At 37.3% G+C, this 21,501-nt stretch overlaps 5 protein-coding genes across 6 annotated transcripts; 4 read left to right on the top strand and 1 right to left on the bottom strand.

Moving 5' to 3' along the window:
- The first annotated feature begins 2 nt into the window (after nt 1-2).
- On the top strand, nt 3-1,994 carry LOC133838426 (probable cytochrome P450 304a1). Its single transcript, XM_062269520.1, has 4 exons — nt 3-155; nt 216-467; nt 692-1,554; nt 1,612-1,994. The coding sequence occupies exons 1-4, from the start codon at nt 62-64 to the stop codon at nt 1,942-1,944; spliced, it is 1,542 nt and encodes a 513-aa protein (XP_062125504.1). The 5' UTR covers nt 3-61; the 3' UTR covers nt 1,945-1,994.
- Nucleotides 1,995-2,052: 58 nt separating this feature from the next.
- On the bottom strand, nt 2,053-15,396 carry LOC133838421 (uncharacterized). Of its 2 annotated transcripts, none has more exons than XM_062269512.1 (11): nt 15,279-15,396; nt 6,799-7,106; nt 6,618-6,735; nt 5,854-6,558; nt 3,847-3,966; nt 3,667-3,786; nt 3,338-3,601; nt 3,128-3,274; nt 2,939-3,070; nt 2,722-2,874; nt 2,053-2,649 (listed from the first exon to the last, which is right to left on the bottom strand). In XM_062269512.1, the coding sequence occupies exons 2-11, from the start codon at nt 6,907-6,909 to the stop codon at nt 2,549-2,551; spliced, it is 1,971 nt and encodes a 656-aa protein (XP_062125496.1). In that variant the 5' UTR covers nt 6,910-7,106; nt 15,279-15,396; the 3' UTR covers nt 2,053-2,548. The 2 variants fall into 2 exon arrangements, with proteins under 2 accessions (XP_062125496.1, XP_062125495.1); XM_062269511.1 differs by lacking the exon at nt 15,279-15,396 and adding an exon at nt 8,508-8,643.
- On the top strand, nt 4,600-5,537 carry LOC133838487 (farnesol dehydrogenase-like). The gene is made up of 2 exons (XM_062269606.1): nt 4,600-5,226; nt 5,283-5,537. Exons 1-2 carry the CDS (start codon nt 4,654-4,656, stop codon nt 5,460-5,462), a joined length of 753 nt encoding a protein of 250 aa, XP_062125590.1. The 5' UTR covers nt 4,600-4,653; the 3' UTR covers nt 5,463-5,537.
- On the top strand, nt 15,289-17,364 carry LOC133838425 (sialin). Its single transcript, XM_062269519.1, has 7 exons — nt 15,289-15,615; nt 15,682-15,915; nt 15,968-16,267; nt 16,314-16,463; nt 16,515-16,647; nt 16,709-16,953; nt 17,019-17,364. Exons 1-7 carry the CDS (start codon nt 15,289-15,291, stop codon nt 17,196-17,198), a joined length of 1,569 nt encoding a protein of 522 aa, XP_062125503.1. The 3' UTR covers nt 17,199-17,364.
- Nucleotides 17,365-17,793: 429 nt separating this feature from the next.
- LOC133838439 (polyadenylate-binding protein-interacting protein 2) lies at nt 17,794-20,942 on the top strand. The gene is made up of 4 exons (XM_062269550.1): nt 17,794-18,021; nt 19,875-20,025; nt 20,089-20,189; nt 20,248-20,942. The coding sequence occupies exons 2-4, from the start codon at nt 19,882-19,884 to the stop codon at nt 20,375-20,377; spliced, it is 375 nt and encodes a 124-aa protein (XP_062125534.1). The 5' UTR covers nt 17,794-18,021; nt 19,875-19,881; the 3' UTR covers nt 20,378-20,942.
- The last annotated feature ends 559 nt before the right edge of the window (nt 20,943-21,501 follow it).

Consider the following 21,501-nt stretch of genomic DNA (forward strand, 5'->3'; position numbering starts at 1 on the left):
GGTCAATCCACAAATCGCAAAGATCAGTATATGCCGAAGCTTCAATTGTAACGCGTCGAAAATGCTAACCGTATTTCTTCTAGCAATATGTGCAATCGCATTTCTATATTTATCCTACAAATATGCCACTGATCGTCCCAAAGGATTTCCACCCGGTAAATTTTAAAATTTAAAGTGAAAGGGTAATATAAATTATTTTCAATTTTTTCTGTCAGGTCCTCCGCGTATACCTGGCTTTGGAAGCTATCTATTTCTGTTGCTTATCAATTACAAATATCTGCACAAGGCAGCGTTAACATTAAGCAAATGGTACAAATCGGATATTATTGGACTACATGTTGGCAAATATCCTGTAGCCGTTATTCACAATGCTGAAGGCGTTCGCGAAATATTGAATAACCAGGCCTTTGATGGCCGACCTGCCTTATTTGTGGGTCAAATTCGCGATCCTGGCGAAAGCGTTCGAGGTTTGCTATCATATCTTGGTTCAGTGATAATATATATTTTTACAGCCAAATTGAAATCTGTCAAATGATTGATTGCACTGTTTGCTGGTTTATCGACACATTACTTTCGCTTTTTTCGAAACGATTAGTCTCAGATTGTTGATAAGAAGCGATACGATTTCAGCGTACTTATTCGCTACACAAGTGTTTTATAGATCATAAAGTATTTTATGGAACTTTTTTAGGCATATTCTTCCAGGAAGGCGTACTCTGGAAGGAACAGCGGCGTTTTATCCTGCGTTATCTCAGAGAATTCGGATTTGGACGCCGTTTTGAAGAACTGGAGCTGATCATCAAAGAAGAGATCTCCGATATGCTGGATCTGATTCGATGTGGACCTCGCTATCCACACGAACATCATCTAGTTAAACCTGGTGGCTATCGCGTACAATTGCCATTGTTTTTCAATCCGTTCTCGGCCAACTGCCACTTTCACATTGTCTACAACGAGCGACACTCACGAGCGGATATGGCCAAGTTAGTGCAACTGGTTCAAATGGGATTGCAGTTTCAACGTGCATCCGACGATTATGGCAGATTGCTCAGCATCATGCCGTGGATACGATACATTTGGCCAGAATCGAGTGGATATAGGAAATTAATGCAGTCCAACCAATTTGTTCATGCATATTTCTCCGAATTTGTAGATCGTTATTTGGCGACTTACGATCAGAGTTGCGAACGCAACTTTGTCGACATGTACATTAACGAGATGAACAAGTGTCCACCTCAAGAGTTGGGCTTCAATCGCGAACAGTTCATCATGGGCCTGATAGACTTCTCATTCCCGGCCTTTACTGCCATCGGTGTGCAGCTGTCGTTGATGGTGCAATACTTTCTACTTTATCCCGAAGTTGCCAAGCGCATACAACGTGAGATCGACGAGGTAGTTGGCTGTGGTCGCCTACCAACGCTCGAGGATCGCAAGAATATGCCTTATACAGAGGCCGTAATTCGAGAGAATCTTCGCATTGAGACCCTTGTGCCATCAGATATTCCCCATAAGGCTTTAGTCGACACACAGCTGCTTGGCTACACAATACCCAGAGTAAGTTTAATTTACTTTCAACTTCGATCGTTTATAATATTAATGTACATTCCACAGGGCACAATTATAATACCCAGCTTGTATGCCTATCACTTGGACAAGCGTATCTGGACAGATCCTGAGAATTTCAGACCGGAGCGTTTTCTAGATAATGCTGGCAAATTGTGCCTTAAGTTGGATGTGTCCCTCCCCTTTGGAGCTGGCAAACGCCTTTGCGCTGGAGAGACATTCGCAAGGAATATGTTATTCCTTATGACAGCAGCCATGCTGCAGAATTTCGACTACACTCTGGCGCCAGGTGATTCGCTGCCCGATCTGTCCAAGAATAACAATGGTTTAATAATTACACCACCCGATTTCTGGGTGCAACTGAAGGAGAGAACACATTAAGCACGATATGTAATAAATAATTGATAATAAACACTTTTTAAAAAAATAGTTGTTTCTGTTTCTGTAATAATGTGGAACTTAAGTATCCTTGAATTTAAAACACAACTGCATTTTAGTCTTAATTTATTAGCGTACGAGTATATATTACAATTTGCCTTTAAACCGTTTGAATTAGCTTAGACATAATAGTTTAATCATACTTTGTAAGGTTCTTGCTTTAAGAATAGTTATTGATATAAGCGATTACCTACGACTCTTGCAACTTATCATCATCAACAATTATTGCTTTAAAATTCTAAATATTAACTTAATATATTTACTAAGTATTATAAATAGATTTAGATTATGGGACGCCACTTGGCTCAAGCGTCATTTGGGTAATACTGCATGCACCTCAGAAAACTTGAACTACAAATCAATAATCCCAAGGTGTATGGCATCAATAGACTATATTCTATATGTATATAGTATTCTATGCACAGGGAGTTTTTCTATTTTTTCACAATGCTTAACAATTAAATATTAGATTAGTTTAGCTCTTGTGTTAAATATTATTAAACTTTTGGAATTGGGAATGGTTTATAAGGGAATCTTTATTTTCCAATTAGTAGTACGCCTGCTTAATGGCGGCGCTGGTAATTAGAAAAGCGGAGCCTATCAATACGAACGTGATTATTTTTAGAGCGCTGGGCCTACCGGAAGAATCTGTTAAAATACGAAAAATATTAACAGTTAGTTAGATTACTATTTGATAATTTTGATGTTTAATGTATTTACTTTTTTTGTTGGGCAATACACGAATGCATTGCTTCTGATCAGTGCTGGCCTGGAAACCAAACTTGCACTGACAGACGGAATTGCGGCATTCCACATTCTCAGGATCCTTTTCAACAAAACACTCTGTGGCCTTATTGCACGGTTCGCTCAATACTGTGTAGGAAAAACAATAATTTAAGTATCACTTACTGAAAAGATCCAATTGAAGACAACTTACGGCGCTTCGTCTCGCAGATTCCGTTCTTCTCGTGCTGCTCGTCCGTGCAGCCGCATTTGCCATTAGCGTTGCAACTGGCGAGCAGCGGCTTACATTGCTCATCCTCGACGCAGTCATCGTCCAGCTCCTCAGCTAAAGGAATTACTTTCATGTAATAATTACAAATTGCGAAATATTCATTTTACAAACCTTCCTTAAGACACTCATCCTTGAAGTGCACATAACCCTTACGACATTGACAGGAGCGAGCCTGCTCCGAAGTGCTATTGCTGCGCTCCAGACAAGCTGTATTATCGGCAATGCATTCGTCATCCTCTGAGCAGTCGGCGCCAATACCTGTAAAAAAAATTAAAAATATATTTAAATATAACCATTTAGTTCGACAAGCTCACAACTAACCTGCTACACAAGCTTCGTCCTTTGCGAAATAGTTATCCTGGCACACACAGAAGCGATTTGAGCAAATGGAATGATCCACAAGACAACCATCGTTGGACTCACACTCTGCCCCAAGACCATCCTTGTACTCGCAGAGCTGAGTGATCTCATTATATTGTGCATACTCCTCGCAGGTGCAGCGTCTGGGTATCGTTGGATGGCAATAGGAGGCACCGAAGGGACTGCATTGGCTGTTCGATGTGCACGACAAATGATACTGAATGGCTGCAAGAGAAAATATACATTTAAATAGTTTCAAAAATGTATATATGGTATTTTTTGTCACTCACGTTTTCTGCAGTTGCGCAAGTCGCGTTCGTAGAAATAATTCCTTTGGCATATACAAGTCTTGGACAACTGATCGAACTCATATTCGCATTCATCGCTGCTCTCCGCTATCTCACCCAGTTCTTGCAATAAAGGTAATATGGTCAATATAATATTATTTTAACTCTTTAAACACGTTTTACCTGCAAAGCATTTGCCATTCCGCGCATAATATCCCTGACGGCATAGACAGATTTTGTTGGTGCAGATCGAGTGAGGCAAACCTGTGCAGGACTTGCCATTATCTGTGCAACTACCGCCATCTGAAATATAAAATTGTGAATATAAGATGGTCTAATAAACAAAATATATAAGACTAATTAACTAATGCGTCATGTAAATTTATGAATAGTAGTAATTGCTCATCCAAAATAATTTCAGTCAGACAAATAAGAAAAATATATTTAACTTTAATCAAATAATTATAAATTATTTGTGCATAATAATCCATTTATTATTAATATGCATCAAAGTTTTCCCAACATCCCTTTTGGTATGACTCAAAGTCTGGGAATTTGTATAAAATAAATTAATTATTGTAGAATGCAGGAATTGAACGATTCTTGACCTAAGTCAGCACCTTGCCCAATTCTTTGGTTAGCTGAAATGTTTACTTATGAAGAACTCACACCTTTTTTTAACATCGTGCCTTACTCAATACTATTTGTTGTGATGAAATTGCTACGAAATACTCTCTTCGCTTCTCTTTGGAAATTTGAATCAAATTCATTGTTATCAATACAAATCTGATAAATTTGCCGGCTCTCTCTCTTCATGGTTGCTAAACAGCTGTTTATAGTAATATCAGCATGATGCAGTTATTTTAGATAACCACATGTATGGAGAGCTTTCAGAGCTTTACAAGAGCTATAAAAGTAGCGTCACATCAGAGTATTTAAAGCAGTTATTCGATTGCAAGCGACAAGAGCATATTAGTATATTTTATAAGAATGAATCGTTGGTTGAATCGTGTGGCTGTTGTGACTGGCTCTAGCTCTGGAATTGGCGCCGCCGTCTGCAAAGATTTGGTGGCCAAGGGCATGATTGTTGTGGGCCTCGCGCGTCGTGAGAATCGTTTGCAAGAGCTGAAGTCTGAGCTACCAGCGGATCAGGCAGCTCGCTTCCATTACCGCAAGTGCGATGTGAGCGACGAACAGCAGGTGATCGATACTTTCGCCTGGGTGGATCAGACACTCGGTGGTGCCGATGTGTTGGTCAACAATGCGGGCATTGTGCGTTTTTCACCCATCATCAAGGAGGGCAATAGCGCTGATCTGCGCGACACACTCAACACTAATGTGATGGGCGTTGCGTGGTGCACTCGCCAGGCCTTCCTCTCAATGGAACGACGTAAGGTTAATGATGGTCATGTGGTGATTGTTAACAGCATAGCTGGTCACAAGATTCCACAATTTACTGGCTTTAGCCTAAACATGTATCCGCCCTCAAAGCATGCGGTCACCGCCATGACCGAAGTGCTGCGCCAAGAGTTTCTGAGCAAGGGCACCAACATCAAGATTACGGTACGCATTGCTTACAACTTTTCTGACATTTATCTAAAGATTCATTGTTTATGCAGAGCATCAGCCCTGGCGGTGTTGATACTGAAATTATTGACAAGAGTCTTATTCCTAATCTGGATGAATTCCCCATGCTGCGTTCCGAGGATGTGGCCGACGCCATCAGCTACTGCATTCAGACGCCGCCAAAAGTGCAGATTCATGAGCTGATCATTAAGCCGGTGGGCGAGAAAAACTAAACTATAATTCTCGAATGGTGAGATACTGCAAATTATATTGCTTGATAATTAAAATAAACTTCTTTTAACCTCTAATTAATCTCTGTTGTAAGTTTACAAAGTGCAGTTTCCCTTTAGAGATTAAGATTGCCTATATTAATTGCTGATAATTCAATGCAAATTCTAATATTAGTACTATTATTATTATAAGAGATTAGACGCGATCTATCTAGCATTTGCAATTGTAGAACAAGCTAATCATTAGTTGAATGAAATTTGTGATAATGCTATCAGCAAATTGTTTTAAATTAAAAAATTATTCCAATCTTTGTTGTTGGTTTTTTTTGACAAAACAATCAATTGTCAATTGGTTAGTTAGTTAGTCATAAAATAAATGGAAAATGCTACTTACATTTCTTGTCATCAGCATCGTCGTCATCGCGGCTCGATCCCAGGGTGGAATACGTTTTAATATCTTCATTATCGTATCTAAAGATGGCCGGCAAACGTCTGCGATTATTCTGGGTATTTGTGGATGTTCGCCGACTGCTGGTCGCAGTGTTTGTCGTTGCGGTTGCCACATTCTTAACACTGGGTCCCAACTCTTTAAGCTCGTACTTCTCGATGCTTGTCTGCACGGCAATTTCACGTGATCGTCGAGGGGTTAACAGCAGCTCACTGTCACTGTCATGGAGCAGTGATAAAGTGGCCTGAGCAGCGGCATCCTTGTGCTTTGGCGAACTGTGCACAAATGCCTTGGCAAACTGTTTTCTTGCGAGCGCCGAGTTGGTGGGCAGGATTGCAAAGACGGTGGAATCAGTAATGGGTGAAGTCCACTGAGTAGTATCCGCTGTAGTCTCGGGTGTAGTGCCCGCTGTAGTTGCTAGAGTAGTGCCCGCTGTAGTCTCTTGAGTACTGCCCGCTGTAGTGGTCTCTGTAATCCCTGGCGTGGTGTCCGCTGTGGTGTCTGCTGTGGTGCCAGTTGAGGTGCCCGCTGTGGTGCTTACTGTGGTGCTAGTGCTCGACTCATCGGCAACCGTGCACACTAATCCCACGCAGGTGGCACTGGCGCCCAGTGCATCACAGTCCGCATCAACGACGCACGCATCGTTCTTTTCTGTGTTTAAGATAAAACAATAAATCAAAACCACTTAGGAATTAATGTGCTTAGCTTACCCATTGATTTGCGCCGACATATGTTTCCATATCTGTGATAATAGCCATTTGCACAAGCACAAACGCTCTCCTGGCAGCTGACGGATGCTCGATCGTAGCCAAAGAAGCAGTCCAAGTCCTAAATTATGCGTTTAACTTAGTTAAATTCAATCGAAGATATATTATATACCATATATTATACCGTCTCGCAGGGCTCGTTGAGTCCGTTCAGTGGCCTACATTTGCCTCGCAGATAGGTTTGGCCATCGGCGCAATCGCAGACCCCGGTTTTACAACTGGCTCCTGTTGGCATAAGATTGCATTGAACAGAGTCTTGGCATGCGTCACCAATCTGCGAGCTCGTCAAGCATTGTGTGTAATTCTCGGAGAAGACCGTATCAAAGCTGGAGCATTCACATTGACTGGTTTCAGTGCCACAGCTGGAGCCATCAGCTGTGCAGTCTGTGTCACTTTCACATGGCCAAATCACAGCCAATGCACCGCCGTCTCCTAAAATAAATAAAGACACAATTAGCACTTATCCTATTTTAAGATTGTTCTTTCATTTTGTTGCCTCTACGATGCATGTCTTGACGCCATCGGTCATATCGACCAAAATAATTTATATTTATCTGACAAAGTTTTGCCTTCAATAATTTAATGAAGTGAAATATAATTGCATTGCCAAAGGTCAGACGAATCAAATTATTTTACACGGTATAGATAATTATTGATTTCTTAACAATTTGGGTCAAAAAGGGTTACATTATTCATAATAATCAGGCGTAAATGAAATGTACTCCACGATTTCCCCTTTTTCCATTCATAACTCAAGAAGTTGAGTTCAATTGAAAGGGACGAGCAAAACAGTTTGTGGCTGTGTTTAATAAAACGGACCTTTCTGTCAAAAGTTCGTTTAATTCAACAGCCAATTGATTTATTACTCGTACACTAATTATAGATGAGAGTAATACTCTAAATTTATTTAATGCTTTATACACACTAATCTTGATTTATACAGCCAAATAGTTTCCTTAAATTCTTTAAAATAAAAAACTTGCTTTAATTATTTGCAACGCCAAAAAGTATGCCATAGATTTTTTAAAGTTGAAACGCTTCGGAACAAGATGGGATTTTATCAATTACTTATTTCCGTCGACCCGCCTAAGGCCTTCGCAACCTCATCGTCGTTGCCCAACTGTTAATTAACTGATTAAAAATCCGACTTTCAGCTTTAATGTTGGCAGCATTTTGCGGCTGTTACGGTTTCCAGCACGCAAGCCAGCCTGCAAATATGTATTACGTATACGCCAACAACTTCCGGTTGTTGCAAGCCAAAGCCAAAGGACAAATAACAACAATGCCAACAAACGGAGGGTGTGGGGAAAAATAAGCCGCATACAAAACAGCTTTTCATGAAAAACAAGAACGCTAAAATTCGCTCGTCACTTTGGCACTTTAATTTCCATTTTCCGTGGCCTGCAAAACAATTTCTCAAGCCGAATAGCGTTAGGCCTTCGAAGGAGTGGGTGCTTGGGTCAATAGGGCACAGCACTTGACCTTGATTGCGTTTGCATTAATTACTTTTGTTGTTTAATATTATGACTGACTTGGTCACTGTTATTGTTTTCTTTTTTTTATTTTGTTCTTGCTCCATTTGGTTTTGTTTCTTTTTTCTTTTGTTGTTTCCTTTTATTATTTGTATTCCAATTGGGCTGCCCTTTGAATGGGCGCCTCACACTCATTGTTTTTGCACTGAACGACGACTTTAATTCAATTACCGGCCATTGCCCACAATGATTTGAATACTTTGGAAGTTTTTTTTTGGGTGAAGCGAGAAAGATGGGAGTCAAAACTGTTTGGGCTTTCCAAATTGCTTGTTTATATAGTAGTATATATGTATGTATGTACCTTGTGGATTAAGCAAGGCGCACAGGATACCGAGTGTTACAATAAGTTTCAGTTTTTCCATTATTTGCACAGTTGACGAATTAATTTGAAATGAAATTGCACGTCGGGCCACAACCAAATCGCTACTAGAACTAAACTTTCCCAACATGGAAAGCCCATTTCTGCTGTGGTCGGTAGTAGCAGCTCAATTAAGTGTTTGATTACGCTAATCTTATCGGAAGTACCAAAATGTACAGAAATGTACATCGATTTGGTTTTTAGCACTTTTGGCCATATGCCAATTGAGCAATTTACGATGATGGTACGTCTCGTCAAGTTAATCAGCATTGCTCTAGTCGGCATTAAGTTCGGCTTTAATTTTGTGATAATCGTGTATTTGTTGCCAACGCGCTAAATTAAATGATAATTACTCATGTTTAACATTTCACTAATGTCACAATCTGACGAATTCGTCTTAATCAGTAAGAGGGCGACTACAAAAAAAAATAGCTACCTTATCAATATCTGACACCTGGCTATGGACACCTGGTTCTTATATTTATTGAACACACTAAACATTTTATAATTTTTTCGATCCCAACAACAATGTTAACGCCAATTTTCCCAAGTGTTCAGTCTAATGGCTACCGATGACTAAAAAGAGACTTTAGTATAACATATAGTATTAAACTGAGGCTGATTTTTGTGGCAGCTGTACGTCTATTTGTCTGGTTGACAAATTAAGAGAAACCCAAAATCGATATTCCAATGCAAATGATAAATATGTGTATAAATGTATATATTAATATGTTACATGCATACACCTATCGAATGTCCTTGATAATAAATTTCCCATTAAGCTCCATTGATAACTGTTATTCATTATTTATAATTCCATGTGTTATTCTTAAGTAAACAAAATAGTGCAGACGGAAATAGCACAAGAGTGTGGGGACCAACAAAACCAGAACATATGATAGTCGGAATGTATCAACGTATGTATGTAATTATATAGGTGAATGTGTGTGAATGTGTGCGTGTGTCTGCGTGAGTGTGCGCATGTGAAGTGTCACGAACTGAAGTCATAATTGCTCCGCTAATTGATTAACTGATCCTTGACAACATACTTTTACTCTAACGTTGAGTAGCATTAACATTAATAGGAAATTAGTGACACATTAACGACCTCGGAAAAATTTTAAATTTTCAACTTACATCAAAACATACAAAAGAATTTAATATTTATAATTTCGAAATTTTAATTCTATTGCCAAAGCATTCACAACACCCTAAAATCTTTTCTAAACTACAATTTATATTTCAAACTGCTTGTTAATATATGTATAGTAATTTAGACCATTTGTACTTCCTTTCTCTTGCTAGACTGCGCCTATTTTCTCCACTATCATCGAGTTAGTTGCCTCACAAGTCACCACTTTTGTGGCCTGTTTGGTGTCTTTGCTGCTTCAGACATAACGTGAAAAGACATTTTGTGGCTGTAAAAAGGCTTTGACACGCACGCGATGAAGGTGGAAATACCAACGACAGGTGCAAGCAAGGAAAGTCCTGCCATCTAAGCAACTAACATACATAACTACCATCCCATCCACACAATCTTCACCGTATTGCAAGGCACAACAACGCAGATAACTATTTTAATGCAATTTGTGTGTTAATGAATTCACAAAAACAAAAAAAAATGAAAAATTCAACTCGAATAATTTGGTTAACAGATGGCCTTCCTCCCACATGCAGTCTTAAGTAGTTCACGGTCAGCTGACAATTTCATGCCGCAGTGCGTATTTCTTAGAACTCTTCAATGCTCTTACAGCATTTTGTAAAACAAATTTATTATAACTTTTCACCGACATTTAACTTAACATTACAAGTGTATTGTATTCAGTGGTGTTCCGAAAAATAATATCGTTGAAATTCCGCAGTTAGTAAACTGACAATCTTAATAAAATGTAAAGAGCATTCTCATGGTACTCTTACTAAATTCTTAGACAAGTTATAGAACCAGCTGTGAAATTGATTCGTAAGGAGGGAGAAATGGGAATTGGGAACATGCCTGATTATTATAAACAAAGTTACATTTATTGTGTACTAAATGACCTCTTATTAATGGTGTGTGTGTGTGTATGTATGTGGGTGTGAGATTATGTTCATATGTATATTGGTCGCATGTATCCGTGTCATGCACACATACACACACACAGACACATTTTCACATATATGTATGTGGGGCAGAAATAGTGCTTTTGGTGTTTTGGTGGATATAATGAATTGGAATGCGCTGAGCAACGGCGGTCCGCGTATAATGACCTCCACGACCCTTTTTATATTGTAGCACACACTTTTATTCCACTTACGACATATTTTTTTTATTCAATCAATACTCATTAAATTTTCCAAAAACTTGTAATTATTAACAATAGCGACGCGTCGGCTGACAGGCACCGAAAACTTATTTCGAAACGAAATTGGGGCTATTGTGTTTCTTTTTTTTTTTCTTATAATGCCCTTAACGAAACGTTTACGATAATTTCCTTTTTCTCTTGCTATTGCATTGATATTGATATTTAATTCAAAGAACGTCAAGTTCTTTATTCAAACATTTTCACTTAACACACGAGATAATTTCAGTAAGATTTGATTAAATTTCTTGTCACTAAAAATATCGTTGCATACTTTTGCGCGCAAGTCGTTTTATTATGAGCAGTATTTCTTCCGCACGGAAATTGTGTTTGATCCTTTCGTATTAAGCTCGCCAGCACGACTGTTTGAACCTTTGCCTTTTGGTCGCCCCATGTGGCACACCTGAGAGCGGAAAATAATAGACGGAGAGAGTAAGAGCGAGAGAGAAAAGCGAATAGAAAGAATAAAACGGACTCACGAATGCCTCTCTTACTTTCTTCGGCTGCGATTCAAAATGTTTGCGGTAAAAAGCAACAATTTTTTCTTCCCTTTTTCAGCTTGTATGGAAATACCTGAGTATGCGATGTGTGTGAGTGAAAGTGGCGCATCAAATTGCCGTTGCAAGTAGTAATTTGAGAATCATGAAAACCCAACTTGAAATCAAGTTGCATGCAAACTAAATGATTTCCAAACACAATTAAGGATTGAAGAGAAGCCTAAAAGTAGACTAATTGATTTTACTATAAATATAGTAAATTGATTGCATATTAAAAACAGATTTCGATACAACGTAAGACAACACAAGGAACTCACGGACTATTAAAACATGTAAAATCGAACAGTGTGGGAATAATTGGGTCAAGTGGCCAGTCGAAAGGACAACCAACTTACACATGTACTCTAGTAGTCGAAGCAGTGTTTGGTTAAGTCTCGATGGCCCCAGAAAATGTAACAAAACTATGCAACAAATCCGAAAAACAAGAACGCAAGGAAGGCATGAAGTGAAAATGCCGAAAGTGGCAGAACCAGAGAGCGAGCACGAAATGGAGTCGTCTGTGTTGGCCACATTATTACACTATACACTCACTACCCACTACACTACAATGTTCGCACTCGTAGTGCCAAGTCATACAAGTTATACACCCGTCTGCCCAGTCTTGGCTAATTTTGCTGGCCAGCCAGCAGCAAAGTCAACGTCTCGGTTGTGTACTGTATATATGTCAGTAGGTATTATATATGCGTGTGTGTGTGTGTGTGTGTGGGTCCGTAATGTATTATTTGTATGCGACCATTATAGCGCGAAATAGAATTTGTTAGGGCGAGAATAAAGAAATTATAGAAGCTTTGCATAATAAGGCAATTCAACTACACTTTCTTAGGCCCTATACAAATGTGAAATATAGACGGTTTAGTTTACTTTTATAATTAAAATTAATCTTAAGAGACCTATACATTTAAAAAAAAAAATAGCGACTTTTTCAACCCATTTAAAACCCTAATCCATATACATATTTATTAAGCACACCAAACATTTTATAATTGGTCCATTCCACCAACATGTAAATATATTTATTTTAAATTTAAAAATTCGATAAATTAAATGAAAATGTAAAAACACTTAAGGTATATCGCAGTTTCAAATTTTAGATTTTAAAACTCAAGTGAAACTAAATAAATTAAATTAACTAAGCAGTCGTGTCAAATGTGGGGCTTAAAATATAAGTAAACCAAATAAAAAATTAAATAAATTCCTAACGAAGCCCCAGTTTCAAGATTGGGATTTTAAAAACAAGTCAAATAAATAAAGTCGAAATGATAAATAAGCTAAGCAGTAGTGTCAAGTCTAGCATCTAAAATTTAGATAAACTATAAAAATACAATTAAATAAATAGTAAAACCAAGCAGCAGTTTCATGTTTAAAACTTAAAGCAAAACTAAACTAAATGAAAATTGAATAAAAAATAAAAAATTCATAAATAAACTCAGCAGCAGTTTAAGGTGTAGTGTTGTGCTAGAAGTCTGACCTTAAGCAGGAACAGCTCTAACTGCATTCTGATGGAAACTGATATCAAATGCCTTCTAAGAAATGTTCCCTAAGGCAACGATTTAATCTTTGGAATAGGGCAGTGCTAGTCTCATATGAGAGTTTTCGCATATTTAATGATTTGCTTCGACTATAAATATTGTTACGACACGTGGCAGAATGCGACAGATGCAGTTGAGAACCCGCACGAAGGACACGATGTATAAAAATATTTTTATAACCTGGTCTCAAGGCGACCATTAAATTGGGCGCATGTTCTACGACAAACAGTCGAAGGAAGTATTTTGTGTGTGTGCGTTAAATTTTTCATTCATTTTCGGTTCAAATATTATTATAAGCTAGGCTGGCACATTTGTTTCGGCATTTCCCAACAAACATCATTTTTCGCTGGGCAAATGCCAGTTCCCATGCGAGCCAGCTATGCTATTTTTAGGCCAAAGACACAAAGTGTTCAAGCACTTTAGTTGGGCCAAAACACGCGACACAACTGGCAACATGCTGGCTTCGCTATGCGAATGCAAACAGTGCAACAACACCCAGGAGAACTTCAGATACTAGCATATGCGGTTTTCAAATGCACCAACACCACATGGAGTGTATTATAGTTAGAGGGAGTGAGCACAAGAACGACAACAATGGTTACAAATAGGCCATAATAGAAGGACATATGCGTTGTCTAAACAAAAAATCAATCAAAAAGTCAGTAAATACTTATATACTACACACAGTCAACCATTTTTTACACACGTGTGTTTCCAAGCATGGAGTATGGAGATTGCCACCCTTTCATTCCCCCATTCATGTCCTGTGCTCACGGGTTCAGTGCACAACCCCCACCATTATAAAAAATTCAAAATTTTAATCGAAATATAGTGCAACTACTACACAACAATAACATCAGACAGCAGACAGCAGAAGGCAAGCAGCAAAAAAACACCAACGAACATGACCAACAAAGCGAGCCAAAGCAAAAATAGAATCTATCGCCCCGCAGTACAACATCATGTCCCTATTAGCGATGCAGCAAAACAGATAACAATATATACATATAGTCCATACCACATGTACGTTGCAATATAAACGCGGTCACAAGCCCAGCTAAGGTGAAAGCCAATTGCATTGTTAGCCGCTTTAGCCGGTCAGCAAGTGAGATTGGCTCATGTTCTAGCACCACCCACCCCGCTTCGCCCGCTTGGCCTGCTTGGCGTGCAACGAAATTAGTGGCTCATAAATCGTAATGCGAAAAAGCGTTTGGCTCAAGGCTTCAGAATCTTTAATTAGTTAAACGATATATAGTGTGAAATTGAAAAAAACAAATTGCAACAACTAAACTAGTATACTTATCGTAGCTACTTGAATTTGCATTATAGTATATACGTAGTCTGATTCACGATTTATTTTGCAGGGTGTAGCTTCACATTAAATACTAAATGAAAGTAAAATGAGAAATTTGTGGAATGTTTGTGGGCTTGTCGGATTAAATGCAGTGTGAAGACATTTTCCATGTGGATTGCGGACCTCTTGACCTGTCCAACTAACCTGTAATTAAGCTCGGCACTGACTAATTATGATTGGCAAAGTGCCAGTAAAATGTGCTTGACATTTGAGCTAATCCAAGTACATCATGTAAATACTTTTCGCTGTTCGCTAAGTGCGAAGCACGAATACGCTAATGAGATGAAACTCAGATTTCAGCAAAAGTATTTAAAATTAAAATTTAAAATTAGCATTTTAGGAAATAAAAGAAATTAAAGAATTAAAAAATAGAAGAAATAATATGTAAGATATAAATAAATAAGTTTTAACAATTTGTTTTTATAGCATAGAATATGAAAACTTGAAGGACAAGAAGAAATATATTTTATATTAGAATTTTCTTTTAAATTAAATTAATTGCAAAATTACAGAATTACAGATGTATAAAACTATTTTCTATGAAATTTCTTTACATTCTTTAACTTATTTGAGAAGAACTTATATTACCCCTTGACAAAAGATTTTGATTACATGGTATTACAAAAAAAATAAGAGAACACAAACCTAATCAGCTGATAATGTTTAGCAATGCTCTCATCTCAAGTTCCCTTTCTCAACTATTTCGCATATTTAAAAATCTGTTGTTGTTCCCAAATTCGGTTATACGGTAAAATGTTCGAGTAGATAAGCAGCGCATCGAAAGCTTTTTGCTTTGATAAACCAACCGCGGAGTCGTGACAAATTGTAAAATAGTTTTGCGCTTAACATTTGAGCCGTCCATACGTCAGTCAGTTCAATTTAGACAGAAGCACGAATCGGTACAAAAACTTATCGCCGTAGTAGTTTCAACTTACTTTCAATCCAATGGTTCGGAATTCATGGAACGTGCCCCATTTGTCGAGCCTGAAAACAGGCGCTTCTCAGGCAACTTCAGCAACAACATCAGACAGCTCAGAATGTGGTTTGTGGGGCTCGGTTCGACTCACCTACACAATATGCGCCTTTTTGTCCAACATTCTGCAAATGGCTTTGAGGAATATGCTGGGTCTGGTCATCTTGCGTATGGTCAAGGCACGTCCGGAAGATGCACTCCTCTATTCACCGGAATATCAATTTAATAATCTGACAGCAATGTCAAATTGTGGCAATGAAGTGTTTGAGCCATCTGCCCGACTTGATGTCGCTCAGCAAGTGGGTGTTAACATCCATATTTATGATAGTGATTAATGTTCAATATAGACAGCATTTTACTCTTAGACGGGTGATCTAGAATGGACGCGTAATCAGGAGCTGACATTTCCGGGCACATTTTACTATGGCTATGTGATAGCATTACCCTTGGCTGGACACTTGGCGGATCGATTTGGTGGCAAGCTACTCTTCATTAGTTCGTTAGCATTGCAAGCTTTGGCCTTCTTATTGCTGCCATTTATTGCACCATTCAGTTACATCGCGGCAGTCATAACTTTGGTGTTGGCTGGAATATTTGGCGTAAGTGAAGCAGTAAAGTGAGAAAATTATAAACTGTTTTGCATAATCTTAGGGCTGCGGAGCACCGCCTTTGTATCAGTTGTTTGTCACTTGGGCTCATCCCACGGAACGCACTTGGATGCTTTCCTTTGCCTATAGCGGCATGATCGTGGGCTCTATTTGCATCTATCCACTGGCCAATTATTTGAGTGACTTTGGCTGGAAAGTGCCATTCTTTGTGCTGGGTGGCATTACACTTTTATACGGTATTATTTGCAATTGGTTCATATATAATAGCTTAGACGATCACCCACGTGTAACGGAAGCAGAGCGGACTTATTTACAGCCCACAGGCTGTGCCCAAGCGCCACAGGTGAGCAGGTGTTATTTTGTATAAACTTGCTTAACAGTATTTGCAGCATTTTAGTACACCTTGGAGATCATTGTTGACCTCAGCGCCGGTTTATGCTTTTGTCTTTACCCATGTCTTTCACAATTATGGATTTCTTTTGCTTTCGCTGAATGTACCGCGTTTTATGAGTGAAGCCATGCAGTTCAATATGAAGGAGGTAATTTCATAATCTAATATTTTTATGCAAATTCTTAGTACTTTATTGCAGATTGGTTTTCTTGCATCGGCTCCATTTCTTGGCAGTTTTTTCTCTAAGCTTTTATGCGTCTTTAGCTGCTCCTATTTCGAGGGGCGATTTGTTTCACAACTCGGCTTTTTGCGCCGACTTTTATATGCCACATGTAAGCACAGAAAATTCAGAAAAAACATAAATATTTTTAATTCACTTTACTTCTTTTGCAGGTTGCTGTGCTACTATCTGTTTAATAGTTGTCATCATTCTAGCCAGTTGCAAACAGAAGACACTTGTCTTGCTAATGTATTTCCTAGTGGGTCTCACTACAGATCTGGCCTTTAGTGGCGGTTATTGGCCGACTTTATTGTATTTTGCACCATCGTTCGCCGGACTTATTTCGGGCCTAGCCAACTGTTTGGCGCATATCTCTGGATTTGCAACTCCGCATCTCGTTGCTGCTTTGGTGCATTCCGTAAGTTAGAACAGTTTGACCACAAGATAAAAAACTAAATATTTTTATCTGTGTAATTTGTGCAGGGCATAAAATCAGAATGGAACTGGGTTTTATTAACTTATATATTCTTTAATGCTCTTGCCATGATTGTTTTTGGGCTGTTTAGTAGTTCAAAACTTCAGGAATGGGATCCTCGATGTCAACAAGTCACAAAGTCATCAGATATTAGCAGTTCTAACAGAAAGCCATCAAATACCTGTTAAATAGAATCATGTATTTGTAAATTTATGTTTCATTTATTCAGTCTCTTTTATTGTAAGTGCAAGTTAAAAGTTAAAGTTAAATTATTATATATTAAATTATCTGTTTGTAAGTGTATATTGTTTTAAGTTTAATTGAATCGAAAATTACTTAGAAATCAATAAATATTTATTTGGATCGTAAATTGTTCTTTAATGTGTCATGATAATTATTTACAAATTATTACTATTTGCATAGAATATGTACAAAATTAATTTTAAAACAAAATTAAATTTAACCGACTTTACGTTTTGGTCGAAAAGCTTTAAACAGTTAATACAGTTCCCTAATTGGCAATTTAGTTTTTTTTTTTGAATTCGTAAAGCGCGCTCACTTACGATAAATAATTTTTAAACACACGCAAGCAAGTTTATCGATTGTCCAGACCGCATTGGTTGTTTATCTTTCTGTTGGAATTATATCGATGCCTTAAACAAATTCCCCCACGCCTAAATAAAGTGTAACCAGCGGAATATAATTTTGTCAAAATAAAATAATATATTTTGAATTTTAAGATGCGGTCACGCTGTGTTTGTCAGTTTTTTGTTATTTATAAATCATTTTCGATTCGTTTGCTTGACGTTAATGGACGTGTTTCCGCACCACAGCATTTGAATTGGTTTCGCAATAGAAAAATTTTCGTGTTTTCTATCTGGATGCAAACATAAATTGTCAGTGTTTTTTTTGCCCCTTTAATACGTTTGCAAATACAAAATTCTCAGTGGAATATAAGCAATCCAGAACAATAGACTTCAATTTTTGCAGCGCATCAAGCTAATTTTCAAAGTGAGTACGACAGAAAAACAGTTCCAAGTGCAATAAACTGCCCCGCGACTAGCAAACAAACATTCGTTTGTTGTTGCTAAAATTATGTTTATTTGTTAAGTTTTTGCTTGCTCTCACGGTTCACAAGAGGAAAGAAAGGCGGAAGTACAAAGCGTTTCCTCATTTTGTTTGTAGCTTATTTATTATTTTCTGGTCTGACATTCAAGCATTTCCGTGAAAAGCTTCTTGACAAATCAATAAATGAAGCGTTGTTGCTTGACGCCTCTGTAATCAAGGGGCAAGTTTCGATCCAGAGATCTGCGCTTGGCCCTGTGGATTAATTTTGTTCGTTTTTGTTGAGCTACGTGCAAAGTGTTGACAACCAGATTTTTCGATTGGCGACGCAATAAAACACACGCAACTTGAGTGTATTTATTCTTTTTTGTCGAATGTTTTTCAAGCTTTTTCGAAACACTTGTTACCTTGAGTGCGCGGTGTTGTTGTAATTGTTGCTGTTGGGTTGAGGGAGGTTCATTTAATCACATATGTATATATGTGCGCATACGTATACGTACATATCCATATGTAAATATATTTGTAAATTTATGTGAATACTTTTGTACATCTGTTGAGTTCACAGAGCAAATACATTTTAATTTTTCGCAATATGGCAACTGTAGCAAGAGCAAGATTTTTGTGTGTGTGTTGCGAAGCACGTACACGACATACATACAAGCTCGCCTGCACTTATACACATACAGATAGAGCGCCATTTGTTTGATGGGGCTAAAAACAATTGTCGACGCCCATGAACCAAACAACGTCCACAATATTCATGTCCGAGGCGATCTACATATATATTCGTTGGCTTATTGCGTTTTGCATAAATACAAAAGTCGTCGACGTCATCGTCAAATTAGTTTCAATTTTTTCACGTACCAAACAGGTGATAACGGTACCATAAAAACAGAAATTTCTGATACAAATACACACACACTACATACATATGTGAATATAACATCGTATAACATTTATACACATACTTAATGTAGACAAGTGTCCGATTTAATAATTCCTTTATACTGATTATCAAACATATGTATACGTTTGTGTGTGTATACGACTTGTTTATAAACAATTGACTATTTTTTTGTTTTTCGTTTTTCTTGTCTGCGTACACACACTTATGCAAAAATGCTTAACTATACGCTTGTATGCGTGTTTATGCTCTTCTCTTTTGCTCTTGTACTTTGAGCTTAGTCATTCTGTTTTTCAATTTGCGCCGCGGTGCAAAAAATAGACTTGATTCGTATAAAAATGTACAATAAACAAAAGATTGCGCAAAAATAAAAGAGAAAATTTTCGTTTATTTATATAAACAGTTTAACATACATACATATGTACATGCTTTGTATATAACTTTTTATGTATGTAGGTGTTCGCAACTCTTTTGTTTTGCGGTTTTCGTTTTTGAATTGTATTTATTAAAAAAAAAATACAACAATTGGCAATGGTGTCAAACCGGTTTCTTTAAGAACGACGCAACTAGCAGCTTTTTTGCCGGCAGATAAACAAGCTACACGTACATAGGCATTTTCACTGTATACCAATTTACATACATATACTTTTACACCTCATTATACCTGCTACGCACTATGTAAAGTAAACGTATGTAACAAGCACAGGGAGGCATATTCGACCCCATAAAATGTGCATATTCTTGATCAACAATATATGTACATATGTAGTCTGATTGATCGCCTTGATCCGAAATACTTCTTAATATCGCAAGCGGACCATTTTGTTAATAGAAATATCTTATAATAACTTCCATATTTCTATATAAATTATTTATTTTCACCGCTTTCTTACAGCACTATCATGTTATTAAAAGTGCCATCTGTTGACTGGACGGATCAAATAGTTTATGTGGTGGACGACGACGAATCGCTTTCTGACTTCGATGATGAACCCGATTTTTCAGAATATATGTGGATGGAGAATGAGGAAGAGTTCGATAAGAACGTAAGCCGAAAATTTACAACTTAATATGATCTTCCCTTAATAAATATTATTTATACCAAACAGGAACTGCAACGATTAGAAGAGGAAGAAATAATGCAAGAGTGCTTTGAAGCAATGATCGAGGATGAGTTGGAAGAGCAAATAAATGAGTGGGAAAAAGCCAAGTAAGTCCAACAAAAACTTATAAATTCCAAATTGTAAAACATTTAAATTTCATTATAGAACGGAAGAACAGAACACGGCACTATCTGCACTGCCTAAAACCCAATGTAATGTTGAGAAATCTGTTCTTAATCCCATGGCCGATGAATTTGTACCACTTTGCCATCAAATAGAGTTTATAGCCTCGTAAGCCCGGCCACAAAACAGTCTGAACAAATCGAACCTCACACAACAGTGTTTCAGTTAGGATGTCTGAAGCGCTACGGCAATTCAAATTCACATAGCAATAACTCGATAAACGTTTCTATACATCATATATTCCTCACTCTCGCCCATGTCTCGCAAAATAGTCCACATTCAACCAGGCAACAGTGTAAAAAAAAAAACATAAAAAAAAATACTATAAAACAAAATTTCAAAAACGCGCACAGACACAACACACGTTAAGATTACATTAACCAACTCAACCGAAATGCAAACGAATACCATAAACAAAAAAAAAATTATAAAAAAAATTTAAATCAATACAAAAAAAGAAAAGAAATGAAACGAAGAAAATACCTTAACTTAAATTACGCGTATCAAATATCTCGTTTAACAAGACAAATTTTTTGCTATCTGGATACAGACGTGCCGTGCTAAAGCTAGTGAAAACTTTCGTATTAACGTACAAAAAACAAAAACTGATGACTTTACACACGATTACGATTAATTGTGCATTGAAAATTCTATTTAGCGCTCCTATTAATCATAAATTTCCAGTCAAAAGCGAATATGTAATAACTACAAGACTCAATTGTGTTAGAAAAGCAACTGATATCGTGAACGTTGAAATTCAATTCAAAGACTTTAATTGTAATTAGTTAACATCCACCTGCCCACGACCTAAACTCACTTTAAGTACCAATATTTGTCTACTTTTGTTTCCCCATTGAGTGTTTGTTAACTCGTTATACGTTCTGTTTACCATTTAACTAAATTTGACTACTTTTCTTTTTGACTCGTCTACTTGTAATTTGCAGTTGTAAATAAGTAACAAAACATATATTAACTAAATTAATTAATATACTATGTAATAATCTGTAATAACTCTTTATACGAGATGCTTACATATATACGACAAATATATGTATTTGTATATCTAATGTTAAATTTAAAAGCTGCAATACCATTTTGTTTATAGTTTAAGTCAAAATTAATTTTTCATTTCGTTTATTTGCCACCGCGCAAGTACCCAGAATACACAAATTAAATTTACTTCTGTTTTCGGATGTAGAAAAATATAAAGATAGCTTTTGGTTAGTTATAGATATT

This window comes from Drosophila sulfurigaster, chromosome 2R (genome assembly GCF_023558435.1).
Source record: "Drosophila sulfurigaster albostrigata strain 15112-1811.04 chromosome 2R, ASM2355843v2, whole genome shotgun sequence".
Lineage (NCBI taxonomy): Eukaryota > Metazoa > Arthropoda > Insecta > Diptera > Drosophilidae > Drosophila > Drosophila sulfurigaster.